The 11,273-nt window shown below is 37.4% G+C and overlaps 1 protein-coding gene across 2 annotated transcripts in view; it reads right to left on the bottom strand.

Annotated features, from left to right (window-relative positions):
* The window catches only part of DDX6 (DEAD (Asp-Glu-Ala-Asp) box helicase 6), a 31,670-nt gene that overhangs the window by 4,310 nt on the left and 16,087 nt on the right, over positions 1-11,273 (bottom strand). For both annotated transcript variants that reach the window (XM_014539021.1, XM_005856778.2), the window contains exons 5-10: positions 10,969-11,115; positions 7,772-7,866; positions 6,520-6,642; positions 5,883-6,011; positions 4,272-4,388; positions 2,915-2,978 (exon numbers count right to left, since the gene is read on the bottom strand). In XM_014539021.1, the coding sequence (XP_014394507.1) occupies positions 2,915-2,978; positions 4,272-4,388; positions 5,883-6,011; positions 6,520-6,642; positions 7,772-7,866; positions 10,969-11,115 (675 nt within the window). The remainder of the gene's footprint in view (positions 1-2,914; positions 2,979-4,271; positions 4,389-5,882; positions 6,012-6,519; positions 6,643-7,771; positions 7,867-10,968; positions 11,116-11,273) is intronic.

The following is an 11,273-nucleotide window of genomic DNA, read 5'->3' as shown; positions in this document are numbered from 1 at the left end:
AGGGAGAGGGAGAGGGAGAGAGAGAAACATTGATGTGTATGAGAAAGAGAGAAAGAGAAAGAAAAGAAGGAAAAACATTGATGTGAGAGAGACATATTGATTGATTGCCTCCTGATGGGCTGGGGGTTGAACCTGCAACCCAGGCACATACCCCTGACTGGGAATCAAACCTGTGACCCTTTGGTGCACAAGCCAAGCCTCTAACCACTGAACCCACCGGCCAGGGCTGTAAGTCTTACTGCCATGTGGCCATGCCCATTTGTTTATATACTAAGGGTGCTTCTGAGTTAGAATGGCAGAGCTGAATATCTTGTAACAAGACAACAAGGTGTGCAAAGTCTAAAATATTTACTAGCCACCACTTTACAGATAAAGTGTGCAGGCCCTGCTTTAGACTTTTGTTGTTGTTAATCCTTACTCAAGGATATTTTTTCTGTTAATTTTAAAAAAAATATATTTTTATTGATTTGAGAAAGGGAGAGGGATAGAAACATCAATGATGAGAGAGAATCATTGATTAGCTGCCTCCTGCACGGCCCCTACTGGGGTTGAGCCCGCAACCTGGGCATGTGCCCTTGACCGGAATCGAACCCGGGACCCTCCAGTCCATAGGCCGAAGCTCTCTCCACTGAGCCAAACCAGCTAGGGCTCCATTAATTTTTCTTAGAGAGAGTGGAAGGGAGGAGGAAAGACAGAGAGATAGAAACATCAATGTGAGAGACACATTGATTGGCTGCCTCCTGCACACACCCCAACAAGAACTGAATCTGCGACCCTTCGGTCCTCAGGCTGGAGCTCTAACCACTGAGCAACTGGCTAGGGCTAGACTCTTAATGTTATTCACCTTTTAACCATTCATTAAACCATTGCTGCTTGAAGAAAGGGGTGGTACTTTGCAGGTGTTTGTATGTTTATACATGTTATTCAGTATTAATGACATCACTGTTCTGAAAAATCAGAAAGAAGGCACTGGTACTTCAAAAACCTGAGGGCAACTTTGCAAGTAATGATTAAATATAAAACCCATTGCCCTGGCTGACTTTGGTCAGTGGTTAGAGCAGGGGTGGGCAAACTTTTTGACTCGAGGGCCACAATGGGTTCTTAAACTGGACCGGAGGGCCGGAACAAAACCATGGATGGAGTGTTTGTGTGAACTAATATAAATTCAAAGTAAACATCATTACATAAAAGGGTACGGTCTTTTTTTTTTTTTTTTAGTTTTATTCATTTCAAATGGGCTGGATCCGGCCCGCGGGCCGTAGTTTGCCCACGGCTGGGTTAGAGCATCATCAAAGGATCTCGGGTTTGATTCCCAGTCAACCGCACGTGTGGGAGGCAGTCAATCGATGTGCCCCCTCTCTTTCCCTCCTTCTATAGAAATCAATGAAAAAAATATTCTCGGTATTTTTTAAAAAAGCATTAATCACAATAATTTATATCAGTATATAAGTACAAAGAACATTTGGGGGGGGGATTTCTCCCCCTGGCTGGGTAGCTCAGTTGGCTAGAGTGATGTCCCAATACACATGCAAGAAGCAACCAATGAATGCATAAGTGGAGTAACAAATCAATGCCCCCCTAAAATCAATAAGTAAAATTAAGAAAAAAAATTCTCATTCAAACAGGGAAATGCTTAATAGCAAATGACAAATGTGAACATAAATGTATAATTCACAGCTATATTAAACTGTTCTTCAGATGTAAGGCAGAGAAACAAGATAAACTGGAAGATATTTGACAGTCCTTTTTATTCATGTAAATTAAATACTCTGCTAAAAAATTTCAAAGTTTATTTCTACAGTAGCATTTTTATTTTTTATTTTTTTTATTTTTAAAACATAAAAGGGTACGGTCTGCTTTTTTTTAGTTTTATTCATTTCAAACGGGCCGGATCCGGCACGCGGGCCGTAGTTTGCCCACGGCTGGGTTAGAGCATCATCAAAGGATCTCGGGTTTGATTCCCAGTCAACCGCACGTGTGGGACCTTTCGGTCCGCAGGCCGACGCTCTATCCACTGAGCCAAATCGGTTTCGGCTACAGTAGCATTTTTAAAAACACAAATCTTGAAATATTCTAAATCTTGATTTGAATGCACATGTAAATATTCAAATAATATACATATTATTTGTCTATGTGTTTACCTCAATAATTTTTAAAAATTCTAGGCTTTCTCTCTACCCAGAAGACTATTAATCTTATACCAGTATTAAGATTATATTCCTAACGTAAAGATGGGAGGAGCTTTAGCCAGTTTGGCTCAGTGGATAAAGTGTCAGCCTGCGAACAGAAGGTCCTGGGTTTGATTCCTGTCAAGGGCACATGCCTGGGTTGCAGGCTCCATCCCCAGTGGGGGGCGTTCAGGAGGCAGCTGATCCATGATTCTCTCTTATCACTGATGTTTCTATCTCTCCCTCCCTCTTTGAAATCAATAAAAATATATTTAAAAAATGAACGAACAAAAAAAACGGGAGGATACTGAATCCATTTGCTTTGTCTAGTTGATTGCCTGTCTGCCTCCCCAGTGTTTTTCTTCATGCAGTGAAAATATAACAAAATTCAGAATAGTCTGCTTCTGGCAAAAAATCAAAAGGCCACAATAAGCAATTTCTAAAACACAGATGGTTTCACAATATAATTCATTTTGTGTATGCTAAAACTATTCAGAAAACGCACAAATTCTAAAATTAGTTTAGAAGGTAGGTAGGACATGAGTGCCAAAATCAGTCTTCCACAGCTTCAGATATGGAACCTGATTTCAGGAGTTAACCACAGCTCATTCTCTACTTCAGAAGTTCTAGAAGTGGTACTAGGGTGAGCTAGGCTATGTCACAGGCTCCTGTTGCGTAACATAGAACAAAACAGCAGAACAGAAATAGGAAAAAAGCAATGGATAAAGAGAATAAAAAGTACTTACCAGTGCAAACAAGATTGCGGCATAAGCCATTTCGGAAATCATGAAAGACACGATTTCGATGTTCCTAGGAACAGAGCAATGCATTTGATTTGACCAAAACTCAGGCACACAGCCCCAAATCCCCACTATTTCTCCTGCACAAAATTTGTTTACACAAATGAGAGGTGAACCAATTCAATATACATATATTTATAATGTTAAAAAACACCATAAATTGGTTTCCCATAGGAATTAATAAGCAACTAATACATCTCTATATGTTGTATTTATTTTAAGTCAAAGGTATTTATATTTTTTGCTGAAGTGGATTTCAAGTAACAATTTTCACCATGTTTTTGTATATATATACCCTTTAAAAATGTTTCCAACAGACGATGCCAAGTTTGGCTTGACGAAACATCTGTTTTACCCTTTTAGTAATTATATACAAAAGCTAAAATAACTACTTTCCAATTAAAAAACAAAAATGGAGTATACACAATGATTCTAGGAAGTGATAAATCTAGCATCTGGCAAACTGGCTTATCTTTTGAGCACAAAATTCTTCCATTTTAAAATATTCTCATCAGTTTAATACATTCATTTCCTGTGATAATTTCTAACTGCGAGGCGCCTACATGGTGGTGGTATCTGATCCATGACATTAAGCTTCTTTGAAAACCAAATGTGAGTTAAGTAATTTAAGTTCTTAACCTTGACAAGTCTACAGAAACTGCTTTTCATGAAATTTCATTAGGCACACACACAAAAAAATGTCATTATAGCTTTTAATTTATTATGTGCTAAATAAAAAGTTCAGAAATGTAGATTCCATCCTTTTCTTAAGCAAAGAGTAAAAAAAAAAAGTACTTGGTTGAGGAGGTTCATAGATACATTAAACATGTAAAATCCTCGGCAATAATGGAAATGTTGTGTCTGTACTGTCCAAAACCATAGGTAATTGTGACACGTAATGAGGCACTTGAATGTGGTTAGTGTGACTGAAACATTTAAATTTGATTTGATTTTAACTCATTTAAATTGCCACATGTGGCTAGAGGCTATTGTATTAAATAGTGCAAAACTAGAGATAACCTGGGGAAAGAAAGGAATAAAGTCTGACATTTGTATCACGCTTGACCATTGACAGATATTCGTACATTATCTCAATCCTCCTTATGAGATGAGTATGTATTATTACCCCTATTTCATAGTAGAAAACTGGGCCTTCAGGAGGATAAAATGAAGAGTCCTTCATCTACTAAGGAATCATTTCTTCTTAAACTCAGGACATTTGGAGGAGCATTAAAACAAAATCCAAGAAATACTTAGAAAAAGATGTTTTAAAAATCTGTGCAAGTTCTAGTTTGACACTCACCTGCCTCATTTTAGCATGGATATAGAAGCAAGAATAACCCAGTTGAGAAATCTTCTTGGCTAGCAATTCAACTCGCTGAGAGGAGTTACAGAAAATGATCGACTGGTTTATCTGAAGCTGAGCACAGGGGATGAGGGGAGAGACATGAGTGGGAAAACACCTTTACTTACTTTGCACACCTTGAAAATATTGACTGGCAAACAAATGTTAAAACCATGGTCTATGACAGAGAGTCTTATGACACAAAAGATGCAAAACTTTAAAAATTGTAAATACTATTCATTTACTTAATATTTGCAGATACTTTATAAGTTTTACTGTAGTACAGTATATTTCATAAGGGCACACAATTGCCAGCAAGAATAAAACAAAACAGTTGCTGCAAATACTGAATTAGTGAATGAAGAACCATTGCTCCTAGCATAAATACAGGGTAGTTACTGTGAACATCTGGTCACAAGTTTTTCTGTGTGTTTTTTAAAACTGGTATTAGATTTGCCTGATAGAATGGGGATTGTGTATGTCATGGATTATAATTGCTTTGACCAAGAAAAAAAAAATAATAAAATTAAAAAAACAAACAAACAAAAAAAACTGGTATTAGAGAGAGAAACATCAACTGGCTGCCTCCCACACATGCCCCGACAAGAGGTTGAACCTGAAACCTGGGTACGTGCCGACCTGGAATCGAACCTGCCACCTTCCGGTGTACAGCATGACACTCCACTGAGCCACACTGGCCAGGGTTGGCCATGAGATTTTCATCAATGAATCAATAGACAGCCTTGTTTTTGTGTTACTGTTTAAAGCAGGGGGTCCTCAAACTACGGCCCGCGGGCCACATGCAAATACAAATATTGTATTTGTTCCCGTTTTTTTACTTCAAAATAAGATATGTGCAGTGTGCATAGGAATTTGTTCATAGTTTTTTTTTAAACTATAGTCCAGCCCTCCAACGGTCTGAGGGACAGTGAACTGGCCCCGTTTAAAAAGTCTGAGGACCCCTGGTTTAAAGACACTTTATTTATTCATGGTCAATAGCACCATAACTAATGCCTGTGCAAGCAAAGTTTACCTAATACACATTTCCCCTGCGAGGCACTTCAGTCTTTTTGTACTTTGGTGCACTAGACAGCACTTTAACACTATGCTTTTAAACAATGAAATCAACAAAAAAGTCACAAAAATGCAAAAAAGATGTGGCATTAAATAGGCCATGAATATGACCTTAGTTGGGAATATGCACAATGACTCAAAATTTTCCTCGCATTATGCATGTCCATAAATGACCTCAAATGCATGCAAGTACTGATTGTGGTTATAAATTTTGGCAAGTACAAATTTGCAAATACAGTATCCGCAAACGAGGACTGACTATAATTACTGCAAACATGAGAATCAACTTTAATTAAGGTCAAACTATTTTAGAATTAAATTAAAAGCACCTAAGACGTGTCAATTATACCCTATCAACTTTAGACCAGCTGAAACTATTTTTCAGGAAAAGCTAAGAACTTTTTTTTTTAAACATTTAAAGTGATGGGGAAACTGATACAATTGTGTTTTATTGGAATTAAGTAATGGATAATGTTCAGGAAACCTATTCCTTACCCTGGAGAAAAGTGTGTTGAGGCAGTGTACTTTTTGGCGCTCAGTTACATATGCGTAGTACTGGGTTACTCCCTTCAAAGTTAATTCCTCCATCAGGTTAATCTCATAGGGTTTCTGCAAATGGGAATTCTGAAAACAAACAAACAATAAATAAAACAGAAGAAGTCTTATTCTTAAGTGAAAGCAGAGTGTATCTCTTAAGCTCAAAATATATCCTATACATCTGTCTGTAAAAACTATTGCTTTAAGGATGTAGCTCTCTTGAAAACAAAAATATACAATCTTTCATGGAAGAAATAAATTACAATAAAATGTGAGATTTAACAGTCAGATATGTAACTAAGTTACTATTTTGTACTTTGTGTACAGGATTATGCTGTAATAAATTTACATAGGATCAATGGCTGTGTCAGCAGCCTGACACCAAAAAGTGAACAATGAAGGATTTAATCAAATTACTATTTAAAAATTCAGTTAATTTATGCACAACAAACCTTAATCAGCTGAAAAAAAAAGCCAAAAACTTAAAAATAATCAGCCTAAACTGTAGCCTGATAATAAGATATAATTACGAATGAAGATATGCGCCTGAGAAACAGGATGGCATTGCTTCCAAGCACATCTGTCTCACACTCACCATGAACTTCTGTACACTAAGAGGGAAAGTAGCGGAATACAATAAAATCTGTCTGTTTTTAGGTAGCGTGAGAATAATATCCTCCATTATTTGCACAAAATCCTGTGACAGCAACTTATCTGCCTGCAGTACAAGAGAAGACAATTTTAAAAACAATTAAATAATGTCAAGGTCTTTAGTAACTACGGCATCATCCACCAAGAGCATTCATGGAACGTTCCTGGTGGTAAACACGAAGTTCTCTACACAACATAACCCGACAGCACCAAGACATGCCCAGGGACTCAGAAGGGGAAAGTCTGTAATACCCATCTACAGGGGAAATGGTGGCAGGAATCCTAGCAGATTCCATAACAGAATTTTAATATGATTTCCTTTAAAGAGGCAGTATGGTATACTGGTTAAAAGTACAAGCTGCAGAGTCAAATTACTTGGATTGAAATCTTGTTTTCTTCAATTTACTACACGGGAGGTTGCTTAACCAATCAATTCTTCACATTCTACAATTTTTAAATTAGGACGTGTACTCACTACAGTAACTTCACAGGATACCTATCTTACAAGGTTGTTGCAAAAATTAAAAACAAAAAAAACATGTAAAGCACCTAATGTTAATACAGAGTGAAAAATAAATGTTCCCTCTCATTCCTCAAAAAAAAAAGCTGATCTGAATTAGACCACAATCGACCTGATCTGTCTATCTAGCTAAAACGCTGACCAAATAGGAAAGTAATTTTATTTCAAAATATTAACAGTGATATACTGTATGTATAAAACACTACTGGAACCAAAGGACACAGAGCTGAGTAAGTTCTTAAAGGCACTTACTACCTAGTGAGATAACACATGTAACAGAGACTAAAAAACCAAATACCAAATATTATACGCTAAATGAGGGGTTAAAGACATTACATGCCTTTTAAGATGTATCACTAAATGGAAAGAGACTTAGCATGAACTTGGTTTGAGGTAATTCAACAACTTCTCATCCTGAAAAATAAAAATAAAATCCAAACTATCTGGCATCCCTAAGAAAGGCACAAGGCTGAACTATTCCTACAAATAACTATCATCTATTGCCTTTAAAGGGCAAAACATGTTTTATAAGCATATTAGTTTGAACTGACAAAAGTCGTGTGTTTATTAGAAGATCATAAGGAAAACACAAAGAACCTTTGCTTCATTCACTGACAATTCTAAATAAAGCTCAGAATAATACAGAATAGCATCTTTGCAAATGAAGAGACATTACCTCATCCAATACTATCATCTGGACATGATCAACTTTTGCTACTCCTTTCTTGATAAGATCCAGGATTCTCCCAGGGGTAGCTATTACCACGTGCACTACACAAGATTAGAAAACATATTCTCATTAATTTTAGCTTGGGCAAAAAGGATGTAGTAAAGGCTTGCATACATATATAAACCTTTAAAAATATATATCTACTAGAGGCCTGATGCATGAAATTTGTGCATGGGTAGGGTCCCTAGCAAAGCAATGGGGAGTGCGGGGCAGGGGGGGGGGTGCCCCGCTGGCACCAGCCTTCAGGCTGGGGGCAGCTCCTGCATTGAGCGTCTGCCCCCTGGTGGTCAGTGTGCGTCATAGCGACCAGTCATTCTGTGTTTGGTCAATTTGCATTGTTGGAGAGTTAGGAATTCAGTAGTCCCTCCTTATCCAGTTTCACTTTCCATAGTCAAATGCAGTCTGGAAATATTAAATGGAAATTCCCAAAATAAACAATTCATAGGCTTAAATTTCAAGCCATTCTGAAAAACGTGATGAAAACTTGCACCTTTCCACTCAGACCTGCCCAGGATGTAAAGCATCCTTTTGTCTAGTACAGCAGTTCTCAACCTGTGGGTTGCGACCCCTTTGGCGGTCGAACGACCCTTTCACAGGGGTCGCCTAAGACCATCCTGCATATCAGATATTTACATTACGATTCATAACAGTAGCAACATTACAGTTATGAAGTAGCAACAAAAATAATTTTATGGTTGGGTCACAACATGAGGAACTGTATTTAAAGGGCCAGAAGGTTGAGAACCACTGGTCTAGTATATCTGCTAACCACCTATTAAGTCACTTAGGAGCCATCTAGGTTGTCAGATAGTTGTACCTCAGTGCTTGTGTTCAAGTAACATTTATTTTACTTAATTAAATGGCCTCAAGTGAAGAGTGGTGATGCTAGCAATTTGGGGGTGCCAAAGAGAAGTCAGAACATGCTTCCTTTAAGTGAAAATGTGGAAGTTCTCTACATAAGAAAAAAACTATATGCTGAGTTTATTAAGGTGTATGATGAGAATCAATCTTCTACCCATGAAATTGTGAAGAAAAAGAAATTGGTGCTAGCTAGTTTTGCTGTCATGCCTCAAACTGGGAAACTTAGGACCACTGTACATGTAAGTGCTTAGTTAAGATGGAAAAGGCATTAAGTTTATGAGTAGTAGATGTGAACAGAGAAGGGCCAAATTCACATAACTTTTATTACAGTATATTGCTGTAATTGTTCCATTTTATTATGTTACTGTTGTTAATATCTTACCTAATTTATAATGTGTACGTATGTATATGTGTGTGTGTGTAGGGTTTGGCACGATCCTAAGTTTCAGGCATCCATTGGGGGAGGGGAGGTCTTACAACATATCCCTTGCAGGTAAGGGGGGACTACTGTAGTACAAAGAAACAAAGATTTGTATTTTAGAATATGGATTTCTATTTCATCTTAGGTTGACTAAGATATACTTATTTGTTTCACCTCTACATGGGATAGGCTAAAGTAGTGGTCGGCAAACCGCGGCTCACGAGCCACATGCGGCTCTTTGGCCCCTTGAGTGTGGCTCTTCCACAAAATACCACATGCGGGCGTGCACGTACAGTGCGGTTGAAACTTCATGGCCCATGCGCAGAAGTCAGTTTTTGGCTTGGGCAAGTCTATTTTGAAGAAGTGGTTCTAACTATAGGTTTTAATTAAGACTTAAAACTTTAAGTAAAGTTTATTAAGTTAATTTTAGGGAATGTTGTGGAGTGAAAGAAGATGTAGTGTCGAGGATTGAGAAAGGTATGTTGAGATGGTTTGGACATATAGAGAGGATGAACTAAAGGAGATAGACGAAACAAGTATAGAAGACGAGTGTGGATGGGAGAGTTGGAAGGGGTCGACCTCAGCGAACGTACCTCAATCAGATTGAGGACGTTTTTAGCAAAGGCCAGCTTAGGAGTACCCTAATTAAGTTAATAACAATGTACCTACCTATATAGTTTAAGTTTAAAAAATTTGGCTCTCAAAAGAAATTTCAATCGTTGTACTTTTGCTATTTGGCTCTGTTGACTAATGAGTTTGCCGACCACTGGGCTAAAGGTTCCCAAATCACTTGCTCCAAATAAAGGGCATACTTCCTTCTTAGGAAATCCCTAATGAATAATAAAAGGCATAGCAGGATTCTAATATAGTGGACTGCCTTTCAACTAGAGCAATGGTCTTGAGGAAACTGTTATAAGGATCAAATGATATAATCATGTAAAATAACTGTGTAGTATGAAGACTATAGTAATTGATCTAATGAAAACCATATTAAAATCTAATATTCTATGTATAATTTTATTTATAAGATTTCATTCTTGTTTTATCTTTTTTTTCACACAGTAATGTATCATGGAGAACCCTTCATAAAAATTAATACCGATCAGCTTCATTCTTTAATGGCTGTGTGGATTCCATTCAGACTATCCTCTAATGTTTAGGCTGTTCCAATTTTTCAGTACTACAAAACCACAATGTAGTGAACAGCCTTGCATTTGCCCAATTCTTTTTTTAAAAAAGATTCTTGAAAATATACATAATTTTGAAATATACCAACTTGCCCACCATAGAGATTGCATTAATTTATACTCCTATATTGTAAGGCAGCCTATTTTGCCACAAACTCATGTTATTGGTTACTAATGTGTTTTTGGTCTTGCCAATCAGAAAGGCACAATATCAATTTGCTGTTTTTATTTACATTTTTCATTTTAATTACTGTCAATCTGTCTTTTTTCTTGGATGAGGCTGTCATTTCCTTTATTCATTTTTCTACTGAAATGTTTTCATTCCTTATTAATTCTTGTTTAAATTGATTTTTAAGACACAGAAGGGGGGAGCGAGAGAGGAAAGAGAGAGAGAGAGAGAGAGAGAGAGAGAGAAAGAGAGAGGCACGCGCGCGCACACACATCAATTGATTTCCTGCATTCAGGGATCAAACCCACAACCTAGGTATGTGCCCTGACCGGGAATCAAACCCGCAATCCTTTGGTGCACGATACAACACTCCAACCAACTGAACCACCTGGCCAGGGCCCTTATTAATTCTTAAAAACAATTTTTCATAAGTTATTGAAAGGAAATGCCTGTGTATGAAATTACACTTAGAGAGCTAGGCGACTTTGTATGAGTTATTTCCTACCTGTATCATCAAGCCTCATTATGTCATCACGTAAATTGGTTCCTCCTGTGGTTGCCATCACTTTGGCCCCTCCCATGTGTTTGCTGACCTGGATGCAAATTTGACTGACCTGTAGAGCAAGTTCTCTTGTAGGAACAATCACCATTGCTGAAAAATAACAAGCAACAGAGAAAATAGGAAAAAATAACATATATTTTAAGAGTTTAAGAAGCTACAGAAATACTGCTCCTTGCAATCTAGATACTCAGACATATTAAAAAATTAAATCATAATAGGCCTAACCAATTCTAAAAAGTCAAATGAAC

The sequence above is a fragment of the Myotis brandtii genome, unplaced genomic scaffold (genome assembly GCF_000412655.1).
Source record: "Myotis brandtii unplaced genomic scaffold, ASM41265v1 scaffold105, whole genome shotgun sequence".
NCBI lineage: Eukaryota > Metazoa > Chordata > Mammalia > Chiroptera > Vespertilionidae > Myotis > Myotis brandtii.
The sequence above is the reverse complement of the archived record's forward strand: the minus strand, read 5'-3'. Positions and strand labels throughout refer to the sequence as shown.